The sequence below is a fragment of the Haemorhous mexicanus genome, chromosome 5, assembly GCF_027477595.1.
Source record: "Haemorhous mexicanus isolate bHaeMex1 chromosome 5, bHaeMex1.pri, whole genome shotgun sequence".
Taxonomy (NCBI): Eukaryota; Metazoa; Chordata; class Aves; order Passeriformes; family Fringillidae; genus Haemorhous; species Haemorhous mexicanus.
Window position 1 is genome coordinate 26,162,392 of NC_082345.1, and position 20,995 is coordinate 26,183,386.

General features: G+C 51.1%; 1 protein-coding gene across 2 annotated transcripts; it reads left to right on the forward strand.

The window, feature by feature from the left end:
• Nucleotides 1-1,612: 1,612 nt before the first annotated feature.
• Nucleotides 1,613-20,422, forward strand: SYNGR1 (synaptogyrin 1). 2 transcript variants are annotated; one of them, XM_059846475.1, is made up of 4 exons: nucleotides 1,613-1,810; nucleotides 12,393-12,630; nucleotides 13,490-13,635; nucleotides 14,971-16,333. In XM_059846475.1, exons 1-4 carry the CDS (start codon nucleotides 1,712-1,714, stop codon nucleotides 15,067-15,069), a joined length of 582 nt encoding a protein of 193 aa, XP_059702458.1. In that variant the 5' UTR covers nucleotides 1,613-1,711; the 3' UTR covers nucleotides 15,070-16,333. The 2 variants fall into 2 exon arrangements, with proteins under 2 accessions (XP_059702458.1, XP_059702457.1); XM_059846474.1 differs by having other exon boundaries at nucleotides 1,622-1,810; nucleotides 16,190-20,422.
• The last annotated feature ends 573 nt before the right edge of the window (nucleotides 20,423-20,995 follow it).

Here is a 20,995-nt window from a genome sequence, read left to right on the forward strand (position 1 = left end):
TGTGTCTCTAAGGCCAGCTGCAGCATCTACCAGCCAGACGTGTCTCTGAGGTGAATACACTGCAGTTGCCGCCTTTCGGTCAAGCAGCAGAAGCTAGACAAGCCCAGACATGCCCCATCTGGACATATATTGGTAATTATTCCTATAGAGGAATATCCATCTTCTACCACCAACCTGTCCCTCAAAAGGAGCCCCACAAAAGGTGAGGAATGGTTGCTCACTTTTGGGAACACCCAATGGGAGCCCCTGGTTTGGCTGTAAATACTCCTCCATCTCCCTCGTACATTCGCCTTTCACTCTTGTACATTTTTGGCTTCCACTGCTATACTTAGGGAACCATGTCACAACCCAAGGGCTTGCTTTCCATTTCAGATTATCAGGGACTCTAAAGCAGCCAGCAGACCACTGGTATGCAGCTACTCTGCCCAACAGGCATGGGCTGAGGAGCTGGAATTGCCCCTAAGGCTGGAAGGCTTCTCATCACAACATCCCTTCCTGGCTGTGCCAGTGGCCATACTGATAATGCAGGCAATGGAGAAGCCCAAGTGACTTTCAAGGCTGCAGCCTCTGGAGTGCAAGGTGTGTATCTTGCAGTCTCTGCCCCCTAGAGTTAGGGCAGCTCCCCAAAATCTGGACTCCCCATATTCACAGAGGGCCTTTTCCCACCCTCTCCTAGGACACAGTGTGGGTGGGGTGGTGGATGTTGGAAATGAGAGCCCCAGGCTTTGCTGCAGAATGATCCTGAGGCTCATGGAGCACCTTTGTCCAGGGCAGGCACTTGGTGAGGGGTAATGGGTTGTGCCCAAGGGCCCAGCCTCACCCCTCTGTGGGGCAGCATCCCAGAACGACAGACTTGCTGGGGTTGGAAGTGACTTCTGGAGATCACCTCGTCCTCAGGCAGGGACACCTAGAGCCAGTGACATGGGAAGGCACCCAGGTGTCTCTGGAGAGGGAGGCTCCACGACCTCCCTGGGCAGCCTCTTCCAGTGCCCCTGCCACCTCGAACGTAAACAAGTTCTTCCTCACGTTGAAGTGAAATTTCTGATGCTTTAGCTTATTGCTCTGCTGGGCACCACTGAAAAGCGTCTGGCACATCCACCCACCCTTGAGATATTTATATGCATTAATGAGATCCCTCTCAGTACTCTGTTCTCCAGACTAAACAGGCCCAGCTCCCGCAGACTCTCCTCCTAAGAGATGCTCCAGACCCCGAATCATCTTTGCGGCCTCTGCGGGACCCCTCCGGCGGCTCCTTGTCTCCTACTTGGGAGTCCAGAGCCGAGCACAACCTCCCTGGGGCCGAGCAAAGGCTGTGGGCGGCCGGGGGGCCAGCCCTGCTGGGCCCCACAGAACCCAGGGGTGGCCCCCCAGCCCTGTCCCGGGGGTCTGGGTGGCCTGCCCTAGTACCGGGAGGTGTTCCCCGCCCCGCAGTGCCCGCACCCCGGGCATCCCGCACCCTCCGGCCCCACGGCCCCGCGTTTGTCCCCGCCGTGTGCCGCGGGCGGCCGCGGCGGCGGCGGGGCGGGGGGAAGGGGAAGCTGCGCGCTCCCGGCGCAGCGCGTCCCCGTGGGCGGGCGCGCGCGGCTCGTCGCCGCCGGGCTGCCAGGCACGGCTCGGCTCGGCGCGGCTCGGCGCAGCCCGGCTCGGCTCGGCGCAGCCCGGCACCGCCCGCCGAGCCCCCCGCCTGCCTCCCGCCTACCCCCGCGCCGCCATGGACGGGGGCGCCTTCGGAGCGGGGAAAGCCGGCGGCGCCTTCGACCCGCAGGCCTTCATCCGGCAGCCGCAGACCATCCTGCGGTTCGTCTCCTGGGTAAGGCCCCACCGCCCCCGCGAGCAGCACCGACACCGGCACCGGGGCGGGGGGCGGCCCGCCGGGCTGCGGGGGGCGCGGGGCTCCCTCCGGGGCGGGCGGCCGCCACCGGCCCCGGCCCTGACCTTCCTGCACACCTGCGTACACGCTCACACACACACATAAAATCATTACGCTGTGTGTTATACAGCGTTATATGTTATTATATGTTATCATCATAGGCTGTTATGTATTACTTATTTATTGTTATATGCTTTCTATATGCATGTGTATGCGCATGTATCCACATATATATATAATATGCATGTGTCCATCAATAAGTCTCCACACAGCCTAGATCTGTACACAGAGATATGTATGTATATGCGTCCATAGCATTTATGGCTATGTCTGTTATAAATATGTTTGGATGTAGGGTTCTTTCTCTGGGTTTATATATATATCTCTGTATGTATAAATGTCCAGGCATATCCACACGTATGCATGCACACAGATGTACAGCTGTATGCACATATATCTGTGTGTGAGTATAGGCCCATATCGGGTGAGAGCAGGCTGGTTTGGGGTTTCTCCCGTGGGGAGGGACAGGGTGAGTCAGGTTGGCCTATGACCCTGTCTCCGTCTCTGGTGCTTTCCAGGGTGGGCTGTCTTCTCACTCTTCCATCCCTGTGTGTTTATGGTGGATGCAGGGAGACAGCAGGATATGGGGTGACAGGGGGAACCCGGGAGGGGAGGTGCTGCAGTCCTGGAATTGCTTCCCTGTGGGTCAGGGGTGCTGGGCTCAGGCCGTGCTGGGGGAGTTGAAGGGGCTGTGGGGGCTGGATGTTGCTCTGTGTTTTACCCTTATCCTCTCAGCCTCCCAACCTGCTTCCCTGTAACGTTTTCCTCTTGGTAATTCGCGGGGAAGGGGGCAGGGGGAAAGAGGAGCTTAACGGGGGTGTCGTGGGAAGGTTTCTCCCTCTTCCCGTGATGCTGATCCATGGCTACCCATGGGGCTGGCGCATTTGTTCAAGAAGGTCATTGGGATTAAGGGAGCGAGAGCTGCAGCAGCGAGCTGGCGGGGGAGAGATTGAGGTCTGAGCCGAGAGAGGAGAAGGGAGGGCAGGCAGAGAGCACCGGGGAGACACATGCGCATGGGAGCTGGCAGGCAAAGCGGCAGGCTGGCTTTGGGAAAATAGAATAAAAGCAGTGCCAGGTGCAATCAGCGAGGAAAAGGGAAGGTGGCCTATCTTGCTGGTGGTGGTGGAGAGGCAGCCCTTGCCTTCCAGCTGGGTGGGTATGTGGTATCCCCTCCGGGTGACTCGGAGGGTGGCTGGAGAGCGCCAGGACAGCTGAGGACTTGATTAATGCGGGCATTCTCTCTGTCTGTCCATCTGCCTGAGCTTGTTTACAGTACAGCACATCATGCTGGGAGGGGTTGGCTTCGCTGGGGCTGCTGCTGGGCACCAGGCAAGGGGGTACACGTGCCCCCCGCCCCTGGGAGGGTGGAGAGGAGCCAGCCTGTGTGCCCAGGGATGATGGACGTGATGTGACCTACAAAGCTCTCCCGTTGCTAATCTCTGTGGCAGAATTTTATCTTTTTCTATCTGCCTCTCAGTCTGGTGGGTTTTTTTCCCCTTCATCCAAGCACTGCAGGATTTTGGCTTCCCAGAGGCGCCAGGTGAGGGAGAGAGAACAAGAAATACATTTGTTTTTTAATTAGGCACCTAATCTGCTTCAGAGTATCTCAGACACTGTTGGCTTGATTGCTGAGCTCATTTCTCTGCCCTGCAAGGTCTCCCCTGGCAAGAAGCACTTTCTACAGAGCAGCATCTCCTTGGGACCCCATGCTATTTCTCCCTGCCCATCTGACCTTGACAGAGGACAGGATGGGATTTACCCCAGGCACTTCACTTGGCCCTGGAAATTAAAGTTCTTTTGCAGAAGCTGGAGATGCTCCAGGTCAGCAGTTCAGCAAGGGAGGGTGGCATGGCCATCATGGTGCAAGGCTATGCCTTCCTTCTCCTGCTTTTCCACTGGCTTGGTCTTGTGTGTCCTCCTGAGCATCTCTCCTTTAACAAAGCATAGAAACCAAAAGCTCACCCCGAATATTTAGTTGTAGTTTTGGTCTTTTCTTTAAACTTGAGAACTAGAGACGTCCCCATGGGCAGTGAAATCCTCTCTCAGGCTGTCGCAAGCATCAGACCCTTGATGGCCCCTTCCATAAATTGGATTAGCTTTTCTGAAAAAAGACTAGTTTGTGGTTTTCTTCCCTTCTCACTTCCTCTGAGAGAGGGTTCCATGGTTCCAGTGGTCAGAGGCTTTCCATTGTAAATCTGTTTGGTATCCGTTTACTTTTGTGATCTTTTGCCCTTCAGTTTAAATGGTGCTTTTCCATCCCTGGTGTTTTCCCCTGGGTATTTATGAACTGATTGCATCCATACTTAGACTTTCTAGTGCCAGGCTCTATGAGCCAAACTCTTCTGGTGGCTAAGGGCTCTCCCTCCTCGTGGTCTCCCTGGGAATTCTTCCTTTCACATGCTTTTGCACACACTGAAAGTATTTTGCCTGCCATCTCCTGAGATCTCATTTGCCTTTATCTTGCTCATGGCATGAATGCTGCATTGTCCCTCCAGGGCAGGCTGGAGGCTCCTTTTGGCCTTTTTCACGTGATGAGCTTTCACTGAGCAGAAATTCTCATGATTGCTTCCTTAGGCAGTGACCTTGTGCTTGGATCATGCTGCCTTTTAGCAAACTTCATGATGGCACAGAGGTGCACGTGACTTTTTACTAAGAGGCACCAAAACTGGCTCCTGCCCACGGAGTTTGCAGCCCAATTGAAGCAGCAGCAAATCTCCAGGGAGAACTGCAGGATCAGGAACAGATGGGATGACCAAAGATTATTTATGTTGCTCCTTGCTGAAGAGGAGATAGGATAAATTTGACAAGGAGAATGCTAAACTGTGGAAAGAGTTTAGCAATTCTGGAACATCTGTCCACCACGACAGTGTTGTGAGGCAGCTCAGGTTTCATGGGTGCTTTGGAGGTCAGCAGGCACAGCAGAGTGAGTGTCTCCCTACAGATATGTTGCATGGTTACCTGGTGTGTGTGCTGGTGATCAGTGGTGGCTCTGTGAGGTTCCTGTGTCAGGTTTGGATGTTAAGGTGACCCAGAAGCTGCAGCTATTGGTGCTACAGCTGGAGCTAGTGGCGTTGGGGACCCACACCGAGCTAGAGCTGTTAGGATTCTTCTTGAAATAAAGCAGGCAAGTGTGAGCACATCCCTACGTATTCCCACTGTGCCCTGGCCCACAGGGCAGTGAAGCAGTGCTCTCCACAGCCGGAGCAGGGGGGAGCTGGGTGGCTCCTCTGCAACCCACAGGCGTTGGATATAGTGCTGGCGCCATAAATAAGTAAAATGCTAATTGAAACAGGTTGTTCCAGGTGCTCCTGTCTGCTTGGAAACCTGCTTGCTGGAGAAACTGAAGTGCTGCTTGATGTAAAAGCCTAACAAGGCAAAAGTAACTCAGTTTTTGGAAGCAGGCCCAGCTTGTTTTGACGTGGGCTTGAGTAAGAGTATTTCTAACCAGAGCTGCACAGACAAAGCTGCCCATTAAAACTTGTCACATCGGTTGAGGTGCCAGGTCCCCCCTCCGACACCAAGGACACTGCCTCTCTGAAGGGAGGGTCAGTGAGGAGAGGCACTCAGTCTGCTTTTCCATCACTTGCTGCTGTTGTCACCATGTCCTCTGGCTGATAGGAGCGTCCAGAACATTTGAACTGGTACAGGAAGGGCTGTTCCCTGTGTCTACAGGCACAGCACATCCCAAGCAGCTCCAGCTGAGCAGACAAGGCAGGTGAAGGAAAAGAGCCACATTCCTGGCTTCCCCATGAGAGGCTGGCGCCTGAAAGCTGGAGGATGAGAGCTAGCCACAGCATGGCAGAGAGCCCCATCTCCTGCCTTGCCAGCAGGTCCCTGGCTTGTCACACTCATGCTTGGCTTACAACACCACTAGTCTCTTCCTAAGGGCACGTAGGATGGGCTTGCAGTGGCAGTTAAACTGAGCCTTAGAGCCTGGAGGCCTTATTAGTCTAAAACCAGCTGTAACTGGGCTCCCACCTTCCTTCTGTCCCCAGCTAATTTAGCTGAGACCTTGCCCATGTTCCTGACCCATACATAGCTCATGCTTTCTGCCTCTGCTCCTCCACTCCATTTTTGCTGCAGCCCCCATGCTCGCTGGCTGCGTGCTTGTGAGGTAAATTGGTGCCGATGAAAGGAGCACAGGAGTTCACAGCACATGCTCTCAGTCAAGCCCTAGGGACAGTTCTTCATGGGATGCCCTTGCCTAGGTCAGCTTCAAAAGGATTTTTGGGGTTTTGCTGTCATTAAGATTGGGTGAAAGGCTGTGTCTCAAGATGAACAACAGATATGCACAGTTGCTCAGTGATTCAGGTTGGATACAGCAGGTTGTGTTGTTTCCAGCACAGCATTTCCAGGAAGGATCTTGGAGCAGAAACAAATCTCTCATTAATGATATTTCCAGATAAAAATCTGAGAAGTAGCAATAGGGACCAAAGACAGTCAGAAACATGAGCAAAAAATAACCATATGTAATCTGGTGTTTGAAAACATGAGAGGCATACAGGGGAGAAGCAGAGGAGCTGCGTGGTGATGGGACATGGCTAATGGAAATATTTGTATGGAACAAGGCAGCAGAGAGGACCTGTGTGGCTGCAAGAGGAGCAGGCACTGCAGGTGGCATGGCGTGCAGTTCTCTGCCTATGCTGGCACAGCCAAGCCAAGGAGGGGAAGATGTGGCGCTAGAAAGAAAACTGAACTTTTCATCTGGGAAAAAGATGCAACTTTTGGGTAGCCACTTCACTGACCAGTGGCACAGCAATGTAGGGACCATCTAGAAAGTACAGAAGAACCTGGATACCACCATGGACATGTGATTGTGGAAGGCTGTCACCAGCTGTGGTGGGACAGAAGATGCTGTTTAACCATGGGAACTGCATGAGACCTGAGCACAGGTCTGGTGGGGGGCAGAAGGGTTAATGGCCAGGCAGTCAGTTGCCAAACCATGTGTGAAAAAAAGGCTGGCTGGCCAGGAAAGTGTGTCCCAGATCCCATGGCAGGAATTAGGGATGCGGAGCCTTTCTCCCTTCAGTCACCTGCTCCGGCTCAGCCCTGGCTGGGGAGCTGGTGCCACGTGGCTGATGGCCAGGGAGGGTGAGCTGGGAGGGAAGTACTGGCGCACCCGTGCTTTTCCCATGTTCAGGGAAATGGGGTCCAGGGAGAATGGTCTCCTCCAGCACCTGCACAAGGCTCAGACTGTCAAGACTGTGGGCAGGAGTTGTTTGCTGCGTGGTGCAGGCTGGGGGGAATAAATAGAGGCTGCCTGTTTCCAAGCTGCCAGTCCCATGCATCTCAAAAGCTGCATGTGTTTTCTTCAAAATGAACTAAATACAAGTAGGTTTAATGACAATAATAATAATTATTATATTCCATGTCTGTGCAGGGCACACCAAAGCTTTCCAGAGACTCCATTTGCAAGTGGGTGAATGAAAATGAAAGCCAGATCATCTCTGCCAGTTTATCATTTGCACCGTCTCCTGCTCTTGCTTTCTTTTTAAACAGATTCATTCCTGGTCATTACCAGATCAAACTCAGAAGAGGTTATGGCTTCATTCTGCCGGAGGGGGATTTGATTTAAAGTCCCACGAGGAATATTATGTCATTAAACTATTTCCTCTCTATAACAGAATAAAAAAGTGGGTATGTTAGAGGGAGAGGCAGCACGCAGTGCGACAGAGGCTGTGACTGGAGGGCATTGCAGCGAGCCCGAGCAGGCAGCTCGGCAGAAGCCCTCTTCAACCTCATCCCAGCCACAGCCATCATGGGGATCTTGGGGATGAAGTCAGGAGGGCAGCATGACAAAGTGCTGGGATGAAGTACAGGAAAATCCTAGTGCACTGCCAGAGGCTGGCCGTGCTTTGCATCCATCACATGATGCTCAGGAACATCTGATGCATGGCTGGGGATGGGCAGCATGGTGAAAATTGCCTCACATGATGCTCAGGAGGTTTTGCCTGGCTTTCTGCAGGGTTGAGCCTGCAGTGGGGAGGGACTGGAGAGCCTCTCTTCTCATCTCTCACCTTTGCCTTTGGCAAAATCAGATCACCTAGTGTACCAAGGGGGAAAGAAAGGTGTTTTATGACAAGATGCAGAATTTTGCTTGCTTTGCACTTTTCTCACTGTAATGAGCCTTTACGTGCCTGTAATGGCCAGCATGAGCCCCTTGAGAAATGAGGAGAGGAAAACTCTCAGCTTCTCTGTCTCCTCCCCGCAGTGCTAAGCATTAAGTTCATTTTGCTGCGTCTCTTGGCACATTGCTCTGCCTGTGTCAGCTTTGCAAGGCACCTGGCTCTGGCTGCACTTGCTGTCCTCAAAACTCTTGGATGAAAACAGGAATCGAGGAAAATGATTGCAACAACCTATGTGGACATGGTGTGTAAGGAGCAGTGAAGTGGAGCAAAGCCCGGTCCCAGCAGCAGGGCTGAGTTGGTCAGATCTTTTCCAAGTGCTCTTTTCTGTCCCCTTTTTGGGTGTAGCCAAATATATTACTGCTTATTAAATGAGTACCTCCAGACAAGCCACACACCTGCCCAATTGATGTTGCTCTTGGAGGCTTAAAGAAACCCTCTCAACCTAAAAATCTAGTTAGTTCAAGTCTGTTAACTGACTTAAATAGCCTTGCTGAAGAAATGAGGCATCTTAAGTGCACAAAGCTGGGGATGGTTGGCTGGTTTTCATTACCAAGGATCAGAAAGTGGCCAACGATCTCCCTCTGCAGAGTGGAAAGATGGGCTGCGTTTGGGAGCCTTGGGAGGCCTCCTGTTAGCCTGCAGTCAAGCCACTAGTCTGCATCTCACTGCTTAGTCAGGAGAAGACTTCTGCCATCTTCTCCTTGCTTCCTCTTTGCAGTTGGATGTGGATTTTGGACACTTTATCAGTGGCTGTAGGCAAGGCTTTGTGCAGGAAGTGCCAAATGGGGGGAGAAGACACAAGCAGCAGTAACACAGAGCAGTAAGAGGCTTGTGCCAGTGCTGGTGGTCACTGGTATTTCCTTACAAGTGCTGCAGATGTGCCAGGAACAGGAACGTAAACACTTCATCCTTGAAAACTTGGTGCTTTGTTTGTAATCTAAGCAGTCATTCATTCTGCATCTGCTGCTTGGATCATCTTGCAGGGCATGGATTGTGAAATCAAGGAAATAAAATATATTTGCTCTTTCTAAGATGACTTGCCATGTCAGTGAGCTTCTACCCAGCTGCTCCCATACCAACAAGGAATAGCTGTCATGGATGAAGTGTGCAAATGCTTCTCCTAAAGGCTGCAAGATCTAAGCTCATAACTATGATTTTTTTTTTAGAAAATTGTTTGTCACAACAGTTTCCAGGTATGGACACCATGGGAATGAAAGAGGTGATGTTGCCTGTTGGCAGCAGCAGCAGCAGCAGTTGTTTCTCTTGCTGTCCAGCTCTGCCTGGAATCTCTGGTTTGAGCCTGCCCATTCTTGCCCAGTCAGTGTAAGCCAGCCCAGCTCAAGGCTTCTGTGCACAGTGGGCCCTCACAGCATTTTGCTGTGCCATCAGGGTGATGACAGGCTGGCAAAGGGAGCACACCCTCTCTTTTCCCTCTCTGCAGTGCCAGGGAGTGGAGCATGGATCAGAGCTGATGCCAATGGCCAGGAAAACACAGAGAGAAGAAGACATCTCGTAAGCTACTGTGCTTTAGTCCATAGAAAGCTTTCCTAAGGACAAAGAGTACTTTGGGATGGCTGTTTCAGGACAGAGAGGATAAGCATCCACAGTGTCTTATTCTGCTCACAAGTGAGAACATGCTTAGTGAAATCTTCCTAGAAAACTCCTAAGATGCTTGCCTGTAAATCATACCTTGGGCACCTCCAGGCTGTGAAACAGGTTTCTCTTCATAGGAGAGAAGTCTGGCATCTTGGCTGACTGCAGATGGAGAAAGGAAGTTAGGAATGCCACCTCTTCTTGAAAATCAGGGAGAGGGAGATGTTCCTCTAGTCTTGTGACTCTGAGCTGTGCCTTTATGATGTGCCAGCATAAAAAGGTATGAAAGAGCAAATGCAAAAAGAAATTATTCTGTCCAGCCCAGCAGCAAACCCAAAGGTAGGAGCAGAGAGGAGATGTGTATCAGGATGAATCTCCACAGATGTGTGTCTGTGGAGAGACCATTGCAAAAGTTCATTCATCCCAAAAGAGTGAGCAGAGACTCACAATAAATCTCATTGCAAGGGTTTGTCTGACTCAGGGAATCAACATTTTACTAGTTTTGAGTCTTCAACCAAAACTGAACACCAGACTATGCTATTTAGAGGCTGTTCCTCATCTTCCAAAGAGAAGATAGGCTTTCTGTTTAATGCTGCAGAAAACAGGGCACCCACTTTGTAAGCTCAATATATGGAGGTTGGTACTTCAGGTGTCAGCATCAGTGCTGGTCACAGCCTCACATTGGGATGTCACTTCAGGAGTCTGTCAGCTCTCCCTCGGGTCAGAGGAGCAGGGTGTTACTGCCAATGACCCTAAGCAGACCTGCCAGCCCAGCCTGTTGTGAAGGTGTGCGAGACATCCTACTGAAAGAGCCTGGCTATAATTTTCTGCAATTTTGCTGCTTTCCAAACCATTCAGACTGAAATTTTGAGGACTAAATCTTTGCTTCGAACAGAAGAGATTCTTATTTAATTTTCACGGGCAATTTCTGCAAAATATGATCAATCTCGATTTGCAAGAAGGAGGAGGAGGAGGACAAATCGGTTATTTTACTTCTAAACTTAAAAAGCTCTTATGATTTTCAGAGAACCCATATAGCTCCTACGCTTAGGAACACCAGCTTCCAGCTTTTTTTAGTTTGCTCTAGTGATACACCCAATTTCAACAACCCAAGTGTGACCCAATTATGAGACTTGAGGTGAAAAAATAATATTGGTGTCAGTGGATATTTGTTAAGAGTTTGGCAGGTGAAATGTGGTTGATGTTGAGTATTTGCCCAAGGGCTTTTGGGGGACTCTGAGTAAGGCTTTTCCTTTGGATCTTGATGCCCCAGGCCAAGCAGCAGAGGTCTGTGCTTTGGATCTCGGGTATCCAACCTCACTGATAATAGGTGGAGTATTGGGTTGGCATTAATCAGCCGTTTTCCCTGCACTCACAAAGCTGCTTCTCTGCTTTCTGGGTTGTCTTCTGGTACTTGGTTGCGTTAATTGGAACTGGGGTCCTGACTCAGACCTAGATCCACTTCCTGCAGGAGACTTGGCCTCCTCATCTTGTGTGCTGCTTCTCCCTGGGGATGGGAGGGTGGTTTCAAAGGTGCCAAGTCTTGTTGTGCAGACATCTCCCAAGCTGGCAAAGTACCCTGGTGATGTCCTAGTGCACTTCATATGTAATTTCATCCCATGCTTGAGGTCCCATTCCCATTTCCCTGAGGCTCTTCTTGCAGGCAGCATCCAGTCAGCTGTTCCTAGTGAGGGTCTCCAGATGCTCTGCAAAGAAAATATCTGTACATGCTGCCTTAATATTCCCCTCTTTTTTCTGTGGGGAAGGGGAAGCTGCTTATTTGAGGTACAAGGTGCAGGACTGGGGCTGCTGTAAATAGCTCTCTGCTTTGATGAACCTGCTGTGTCAAAGAGGGACAGCTTTGTGGCAGGCGACGAAGGCTAAGCCCATGAGCAAAGATTAGACCAGCAACTGCGGATTAGGGCATTTCTACCTGGACTCCTCCTTAATTCTGCCTGATTTAAAATAACATGCAGTGGCAGTGGTGGTGACAGGTAGGGAGGACTCACAGTAGCCCTGATAAGTGGACCTGGGGTAAGGATGTTTGGCCCTGAAATCTATGGGGAAGGTTGGAGGGTGTTGGCATATGGGTGAGTGGACAGGATAGGTGGTGTCATGGAGTGGGGTGATGGAAAACTGGTGGAGAGAGGTGTGTGGTGTGGGGAAATGGAAAGATTGGAAGCCCAGCAGAATGGAGCTGCAGAGCAAGCAGGGCTGTAGACTGGGAGGGTGGGAGGGTGGATGGGGAAAAGAGCGTAGTAGCTTGATAGATAAAATCAGTGAACAGATGCATGGTAGAAACAATTAATCTCTTGAAGAGAAAGGAGTGAGTGGGAGAGTAAGTGCAAACTAAGAGGATTTCCACTACTTGAAGCCATTGTATGCAGGCACCCACACCAAAACCATTTCCCAATTTACATTCCATGTCACCTCCCTGTGTGTGTCTGTGGGAAGCCACCCTTATTCCAGACTGCAACTGCTTTGCATCGCTTTAGGTCAGATGGATAAAAAGGTTCAATCTAAAAATGTCCTATTATAAGTTAATCCTCTGAAATAAAAAGAGACCATGTTCCTAGTAAATTCCCTGTGGCTACAACCCAGGCAAGGCAGCTGGGCAAGAGCTCAACAGAGCAGAAGGGTGCTGGTGAAGGGTGTCTGTCCCCTGCAGTGCTCTGCTCCTTTCTGCTGGTCCAGAGAGATGGGGCCTGCCCTGATGTGTCTCTGGCCTCCCTCCCCACCAGGTGTTCTCCATCGTGGTGTTTGGCTCCATTGTCAATGAAGGGTACGTGAACCGCGTGGATGAGGTAGAAGAGCACTGCATCTTCAACCGCAATCACAATGCCTGCAACTATGGCATTACCGTGGGTGTCCTCGCCTTCCTCAGCTGCCTTCTTTACCTGGCTCTGGATGCCTACTTCCCGCAGATCAGCAGCGTCAAGGACCGCAAGAAGGCAGTGCTCTCGGACATCGGCGTCTCGGGTGAGCTTCCCGGCCCTTTGGCCCTGCTGGCTTATTCCAGCCCTTCAGGCAAACTGCTCAATGTCAGGCTATCCCTGGAGTTTGTCAAAGGGGCCAGGAATGGAGTGAGGGCAGGAGCAGGTGAAGCACCTGGATTTGCTAAGGACTTTGGGCTTGCAAGGTCTTTCACAGTTAGCCCCTTGCCTAGCAATCCTATGTACAGCTGACAAGAGAAGGTTGGAGGATTGTGCCCTGTTTTTCTGTTGCTTTGGAACGCCCATTTCCCTCACTGCCAGGTGTCTGCCTGTGCTTGGCAGAGGGTGAGTGCCTCCTACCATCACCCCTTTCCTGAGGGCACAGCGTGTTAGTGATCTTTCAGCACCTTTCCTTGATGTGAGTCCCTGAGCTGCTCTGTCCTGAGCACAAGCTGGTCTCTGTGTAACTGCAGACCAGCTGCTTCCCACTCTTTTGCAGCTCCCGTGGAAGGAATTGCTCTTTGCTTGTCCTTGCAGGACAGGATTGTGAAGCAGTGGCTGTTTCATAGAGCCCAGGTGATTGCTCTAGTACTGGAAGCCGTTCAGGCTCCCTCCCAAGGCCAAATGCAAGTCCTATGATCAATCCAAACACAAGCAAATGAACTCTCCTGAGGTGCTCTCTGCAGACACCTCTTGGTCACCTTGATAATTTGATGTCAGGGAGCCTGCCAGCTCACTTGGGCTCAGATTGGCTGAGCAGTCAGTTTGACCCAGTCTGCAACATAGTGGTGCGTCTCAGAGGGTTGAAATTTCCAGAGAAATGTAATATGTATATGTTATGCTCACGCATATCTTCTTCTTGTCTTTGTCCTTCCCTTTGGCACGCCGGTGGTGGTCCATCCCAGCCTTTTGGGCATTCCTCTGGTTCGTTGGCTTCTGCTTTCTGACCAACCAGTGGCAAGCTTCGAAACCAGAGGACAACCCACTGAATGAGGGAGGGGATGCAGCCCGAGCAGCCATCACGTTCTCGTTCTTCTCCATCTTTACCTGGGTGAGTAGAGTAGCCATGATGTGGGATCAAATGTCCTCTGTGCTGTATTATCTTGTGAGGAATAAAAAGAGACTGGCTAAGAGTGGGGCCCCTGGGATCTCCGTTCACATGGCTTCTGAGAAGGAAATTCAGGAGAGGAAGAGGTTGGGAAGTAAACTTGGGACTCAAAAACTTGCATGGAAAAAGGTTTCAGAGCACTAATAAGCACAATGGGCAAGAGAGGCTCATATCCCTGTAAGGAGTGTTCTCAACAGACCTTTAATATGACCTTGTACAATCCAGCTCCCCAGCCAACATTGTCATAGAATCATACAATAATTTGGGTTGGAAGGGACTTTTAAAGGCCATCTAATCCAACCCCTCTGCAAAGAGCAGGGACATGTTCAACTAGATCAGGTGGCTCAGAGCACAGTTCAGTCTGACTTCGAATGTTTGCAGGGATGGGGCATACACTACCTCTCTGGACAACCTGTTACTGTTTTCTCTGTGTGTCAGAGGACTTCAACAGCATTTTCACCTTACAGACACTAAACAGAGAAGGGAGCTGCAGGCCAGGGGTTACACCCATCTCCCTCCCACCTTTGCTCTCATCATGCAAGATGTCATCATTGTTCTTCTGGATTCTGCACCCACCACTGCAGTGCCACCTCACTGGGTCGCCTTTTAGGAAGGTGATAGTGCTGTCTTAAGACTGCCCTTTCCCCAGCAGTTCTTTATTGCCAGTTTCCTGGAAAAACTGTTGGGTGAAATATAAATATCTCTGATGATTTCCTCCTGCCTCTGAAAGCACCAAGCACAACTGATTTTTTTCTGAAGTGACAGGATAGTGCCAAGCAGGAAAGCATTTTAACCTTGTCTCCATGTGTAAGCCCTTGCGGCTTTATCTTCTCCTCTTCCTACAGGCCCTGATGTTAGGCAGGGGCCAGATAGGAAAGGTGCCATCAGACCACAGAGCCATCAAAGAGGAAGGGGGGATGCAAAGGGTTATGCTGTCAGCACCCTCGCCACGGTGACACTGGGCAGGATTGAGGGACAGCAGTGTGTGTTCCCTTCATGAGCGGTGTCCTGCACTCAAGAGCTGCCAAAAGCCCCTTGCAAGCTCCAGCAGAAAGTGAGACAAGGAGCAGGGTTTTTGCAAGGGGTCCCTCAGTGGCACTTTTGGAGGTGCCATCACCTGCAGTGATCCTCTCCCATGCACAGGCTTGCAAGTGGCCAAAAAGGCATCCTCTTCCCCTGGTTCCTTTTTTTTTTTTTTTTTTTTTTATTTTCAGTCAAACACTCTGGTTTGCTCTACCTTACTGATTCTCCTTCCCACAACCCTCTCTCTCCTCACAGGGCTTCCTCGCATTTCTGGCTTTCCGGAGACTCGGAGACATTAATTTTCAGGAGGAATACAATACCCTGTTCCCTAACTCCCCATCCTTGCTGCCTTAGTGCCCCTTGCTGATGGGAGAATTTGGGGGAAGGGGTGGAGGGATGCAGATGGAGGAGGTCACTGAGCAGAGCTGGTTCCAATGCCCTGACTATGAGTGTGTGGTCACTGCAGGGCATGGGATGGGAAGATATGGGCCATTGAATTGGAGTGGGGTTGTCCATTAAATGGGGGATCTCCCTCTGGAGGGTTGGAACTGGCAATTTCTTCTCCTCTTCTGCTCCCTTCTCTCCCTCACCCATACCCTAACTAATGCTGTGTAACACCACTGTGCCTTTTTTTGATGACTGCGCAGACCAGGAGATGCCCTCTGCCCCCAGTATTTTATCTCTTCCATTTCTTCCCAGACCTCATTCCCCAAAAACCTCTCCCCGTCACTTGCTAGACTCCTCACCTCTCTCAGGGATGCTCTGGGACAATGAGCCACGCCTGCTGAACCCTGTGCCTAGGCTGCTGCAGTCCATCAAAAGGTGCCTGAGGCAGGAGACAGAAGTTTGCTTGCTAACTGTCCCCTGGTCTGGGAAGTAGCTGCCTTGCTTCCTGCTGCTCCTTCCCAAGGTCTGTGCTACACCTTGCAGATGTTGACTGGTGAAGGTGTTTCAGGGGGTGATCTCTACCTCAGTACATTGTGTCAAATCCTGCTTTCCTTACTGGCCTTTACAAGTCAAATGGCCTCGTGGACGCAGCCCAGCAGCCGAGCCCTCTGGTGTTGCTGAGGCAGATTGCCTCCCCACAGCCAGGAGGGGCTGGCTAGGATAACCAGTGCCAACTGAGCCTCTGCCACCCGTGCAATGTTGGTGAAACGCTGCTGGCAGACAGGAGGTGCCCTGAACATCCCAGAGAAAGCAGGGACCCTTGGCAGGCTGCTAACAGCCAGCTGGTCTTGCATCCATCCCTGCCCAGTCCTCCTCTCTCTCCTTGTGGGCTCGTGCTTTCTGTGGGAGAGCGTGGACTTCGTGCTCGTGGGGCGTTTCACCGGCCATCTGCCAGGCGGGCCTCGCACACTAATCCGTAACCACTACTAACCCCACTTTTGTTTGTTTCTCTTTTTCGGTACGTTCCTCCTCTTTTTCCTCTTCCCTCTCTGCTTCCCATCTCTTCCCTCCACCTCCTCCCTTAAAGGTGGGCCAGGCGTTCCTGGCGTATCAGCGTTTCCAGCTGGGTGCCGATTCGGCCCTCTTCTCCCAGGACTACATGGACCCAAGCCAGGACTCCGGCATGCCTTATGCTCCCTACACGAACGAGGAGGATGCTACAGATGCGGTGGGGACGTACCAGCAGCCCCCTCCAGCAGATGCTTTCGACACCGAGACACAGGGGTACCAAACGCAGAACTACTGAGCCACCGATGCCCCTTTCCCTTCCCCTTTCCCTTCTGCCCCCATTCCCACTGCCGGCAGAAAGCCGAGGCACAAACAAGACACGTGCATAGTGGTACAAGAGGTGGCCCTCAGCTATGCTCCAGCCTTCTGGGTCATCTGTTTTTATTTATTGTTTTTAAAAAAGGAAAAAAAAAAAAAAAGGAAAAAAGGTTTCCCCATCACCTATTCCTTCTCCTCTCCCACCAAGCAACCTGCCAGAACCAAATTTTTCCCAAATCTGCATTTTGATAGGAAGGTCCCTCCTGTCCTCCTCTCCCTCTGCCTTGTTACAGAGGGCGGAGTCTGTCTTGTGGACAGGAGAGGAGCTATGGCACCGGCTGGGCAGGGGAAAGGGTGTTGGATGCAGAACAGAAGAAATGAGAGGGACCGGGGACCTTCTTAGAAGAGATGGTATCGCTAAAGGCTGGAGTAGATGTGGGAGCATCCACATTGGTTTGGAGCACCTGGTGGATCAGGGAGGAGAATGGTGTTGGAGTCAGCATTCAAGAGTGTGAGGAGGGGCCTGGAGGACAGAAGAAACAGTGTCCTCCATGTAAAGACAAGGGGGCTTTTCCCTGCCACATGCTAGTGACGGACGGGTGCTTTATTTTTAGAGGGTTTGGGAGAAGTGGTATTGGAGAGGAGAGTACAAGAAGAAAAAATGGGAAAGGAAAAAGGAAGATTTGCAGGTACAATCAGAAATCGCAGGCACGTCTGTAGGTTACAGGAAGAGACTGAGCACAGCAGAGGGGTGGTGCCCTGAGATTCAGTCCTTCCTCTGTCCCCTTGGATTGAGGTGGACGGTGATTCCGCTGGGCTGTACGTCCTGCTAGTCACTGCTCTTCCCAGACCAGTGTTTGATGAGGCAGGAGGGGAGCCATGCCCAGTCTCTGGGCCCAGATACAGTGCCTGTGGGAGGAAGGATGGAGGAGGTGGGCTTCTAGAGAGCCCCGAGAGCCTTCAACCCCAGCTGGGCTAGTTAAAGGGGGAGAGGGGAGCTTTGTCATTTCACCCAGAGAAGGAGGAAAAGAAAGACAGTTTTGTTCCTCAGGTCCTGCTGAACCTTCGGTTCCTCTCTTCCTTTACAATAGTGCAAAGCCTCTTGCTGACACCATCTTTGTAGCACACAGGAATGGAGCAGGACCCCACCTAGGAAGAAATACTGCTGCTGAGATAGCCAGCATGTGTCTGGCTCTTGCACAGGAGTGCAGCCAAGCTGGGGGGGGGGGGGGGAGGTCCTGCCCTGTACGGCTGCGCTTTGCCTCCCACTCAGACAGGGAAGAGGTCTTGGTGTGCAGAGAATTGGTTGGGACCAGATTGAGCTGTCTGAAAGCTGGTCTTTCTGTATTTGCCATAGACCATACCTTAGTGCTCTTCTGCAGCATCTCAGATCCTGGCTGACTTTAAAGCCTCGCCTAGGTGGCAGCAGTGACTGTTAGATAGAGCTCTTATGGGTGTCATTCCACACTCCTCATGATTTTGCTCCAAGTAAAGACACAGCTGTGGAAGCCCAGTCTTTGTTCCAAGTTAGAAGTTCGGTCTGTGCATGAAGACAGATTCCCAGATTTCCCCTAGATGGAAATAATTCAGCAATAGCTACCTAGATAATTCTCCTGGGCACAGACGTCTCTCAGAGCACAAGAAGCAGACTTTATCTTGCAGAAGTGAGGAGCTCCATCCCCCAGGCAGCCACCCTGCTTGATGCAACACTGGTCCCAGTAGCCGAGATCAGGAGCAGATCCAAAATCTGTCAGTGCCTGCACTGCACATCCAGCCTATTCCTCATAGCCCTCTTAGGAGTGGGGAGAATGGGACACAGGTCTGGGCTGTGGTTGTGTGAATATCTCATCTGGAGGACACCAAGGTTACCAGTCCTTCCCTCCTCCTAGTGCCCCACAAAGATAAGGAAGGGGTAGAAACTGTAGAGCAGCAGAAGGAAGTGGAGCAGTGTTCTCCACTGTATATACAGACACTGTTTCTCCCTGTTCCTTCCAGCACATTTGTGCTGCTGGTGGCTGTCCCCATGGCTTGTCCTCCCCAGGCTTGGCCTGCCTCACTGGTGGTTACCCACTGGCTAGGAGAGGAGCAGGAGATCGGGTAGCCCAAGGACGCAGCAGGAATGACTGGGCACAGGCACACATCCCTTGCTCTGTGCCTATGAGTGAATGCAATACTGTAAATAAGAGGGGTGCTTTTAGGAAGGAAGCCCCTCGAGCTTCATTTTCTGTGGGTTCAGCCTAATATTTAGGCTTGGGACAGGTTTACTTTATTGAGAGAGGCTTGTTGTGACTGGATGTGGGGGGAGCACCCTCCTGTCTGTCTCCCACCAGGGAAGAAGAATGATTGAATGATGAGGTGGAGGAGGAGAGAAGTTAGTTGTACTCACCTAGATTCATCTGTGTCATCCTTCATGCTTTCCTTTGGGGTGTGGGGAGGGAGCCAAGAGGAGGTGGAGGCTATAAGTAACCACTCCTCAGCACAAAAATATGTTGTACATTTTGGGAGATCCCTCCTCTGTGAGTGACTAGGCACATAAGGAGAGGTACAGACAGTATGTGGGGGATCTACCTGGGGCTCTGGTTTGGGGTGTGGTGCAGAAGCATCTTGCATGCCTCTTCTCCCATCAGAGTTACGTAGGTGGCTAAACACCATTTGGGGCTGACTAATGAGCAAGCTTTTCTTTATCCTCTTGGGCTTGCGTCCCTCATGTAACCAGCTGATGGCTCAGGTGGGCTTGAGGCAGGAATGAGCCTCCCCCTCAGAACCAGCACTTCAGTGGGACATGAGCCAAGTGACTTCATCTTGGGCTACTTCCCATCTCTCTGTTGTTCTCCTTGCTTTGTGTCATAAGAAAAGCATTGATGTGACACTACAATAGTAGATACTCGAACAGCTTCTTGCTTTTGCTCATGGGAGAAGACATACTCTGCTTGGGTTTCAGCCTTTGCAGTGGAGGGTTGGTGGTGACAGACCTGGGAGTGGGACTCTGCTTGTTTGCATTTAGCCCTTTAAAATGCAGAATGCAATTTCCAGTGGCATTTGGCTGGTTCTGTAGCTGATGAGAGATACAGACCTACCCAAAGGACTGGTTATCTTATCTTAGGTGCTTCTGATAAGGTGCTGCCTATTTCTGGTGATCATAGCCGAGACCTGAGCAGCTGACTGGAACATGTCCCTTTTACATTCTAAGTGCGGGTGAGATCAGCCCCGCTCTAGAGATTAGGAGATCAGAGGGAAGGCTGAATAAGCAAAATGATAAGGCGGCTTTCTTCCCCCTCTGCCATTTGTTTCGATTACAGGGGATTACACATCCCTTGTTGGGAGCAATGGCTCCTTGATGTCTTCTTATTTTATGAAGCCCCCAATTAAGGGACTGTTTTGTGGAAGCAGAGGCTGTGAAGGGCAAAGAGATGATGAAATGTTGCCCCAGTTCTGTCTGTGCATTCAGCCTCCTGATGTGTCCCCATGGCTGGATCACCCATATCCCCAGCACCCTGTTCATCACTTCATCACACGCCCTTCCTCTCTGCATTATTCCTGGGCAGTTCCCACAGGGGAGGAGGTGTCTTTGTCCCTGTACCCTTGCAAGCACTTGAGAGGACCCAGGAAGGCAGCATTGCAGGGTTATTCCCACAGGAGTCTCAGCTCCCATCCCCAGAGCAGGTACAAGGTAAGGAACCCAGTGAGGCCACCTCATGCAGCAAGTTCAAACGATCCATCCAGACAACTCCCTGCTGCCTATGTGGCATTTGTAACACCACCTGGGCTGCCCTGCCCCTGCCCCTTCCCGTGCCACATTACTGCCTGTGTATAGTATATATATTATATATATATATTTAAAGAGATGTATAATATAAAGCTATACATATATACGTATATCCGATGACTCATGGATGGCCTGCCGCATACAGGATCCTCTGAGTGGTCTTGTCTAAGCCCGAGTGTCCCTTCACCCCTCTTCCTCCTCCTCCCCCTGCCCCTGTCCCTTCCGAAATTCAACTACAGCGACCCCCGCCACCTCGGCACCTGTGTTTACAATGTCCTATATATTTGTGGTTAACAAAGTGAAGGTGGTAACTACTGGTGTCTCAATAAAGTTATGACATTCAAAATAACCATACTATATGGAAAAAAAAAAATTGTCTGGATTTTCTTCTTTGGGGAGGGATGGCTTTTTAAGCTTGGTTTGCTACAAGAGCATTGAGTCCTGTGCTCCTGCATGGCCAAGCTGGTAAGTTTAGTGACAATCAGTGGCTTGGATGGAGGAAAGAAATCTAAAGAGCTGCCCTTATTGAGATGTTTCAGTGGAAGCCAATGGTTGTATGTTTTACTTAGCCTAAGTTTCAAATCACACACACCATCAAGTGTCTCTTACCTAATCAGTTGGAAAACTTGAGGAACCTGACATGCCATGTTAGAAGTAGACTCTCACGGTGAAAAGGATGTGGCAATAGGAGATGTGGATGGGGGTCTTACAGGAATAGACGATACAGATCCCTATGGAAATAAACACCTGTATTTTCACACCCAGGGAAGCAGAAGTGTTTAGTCCTTTGATGTCTTTATC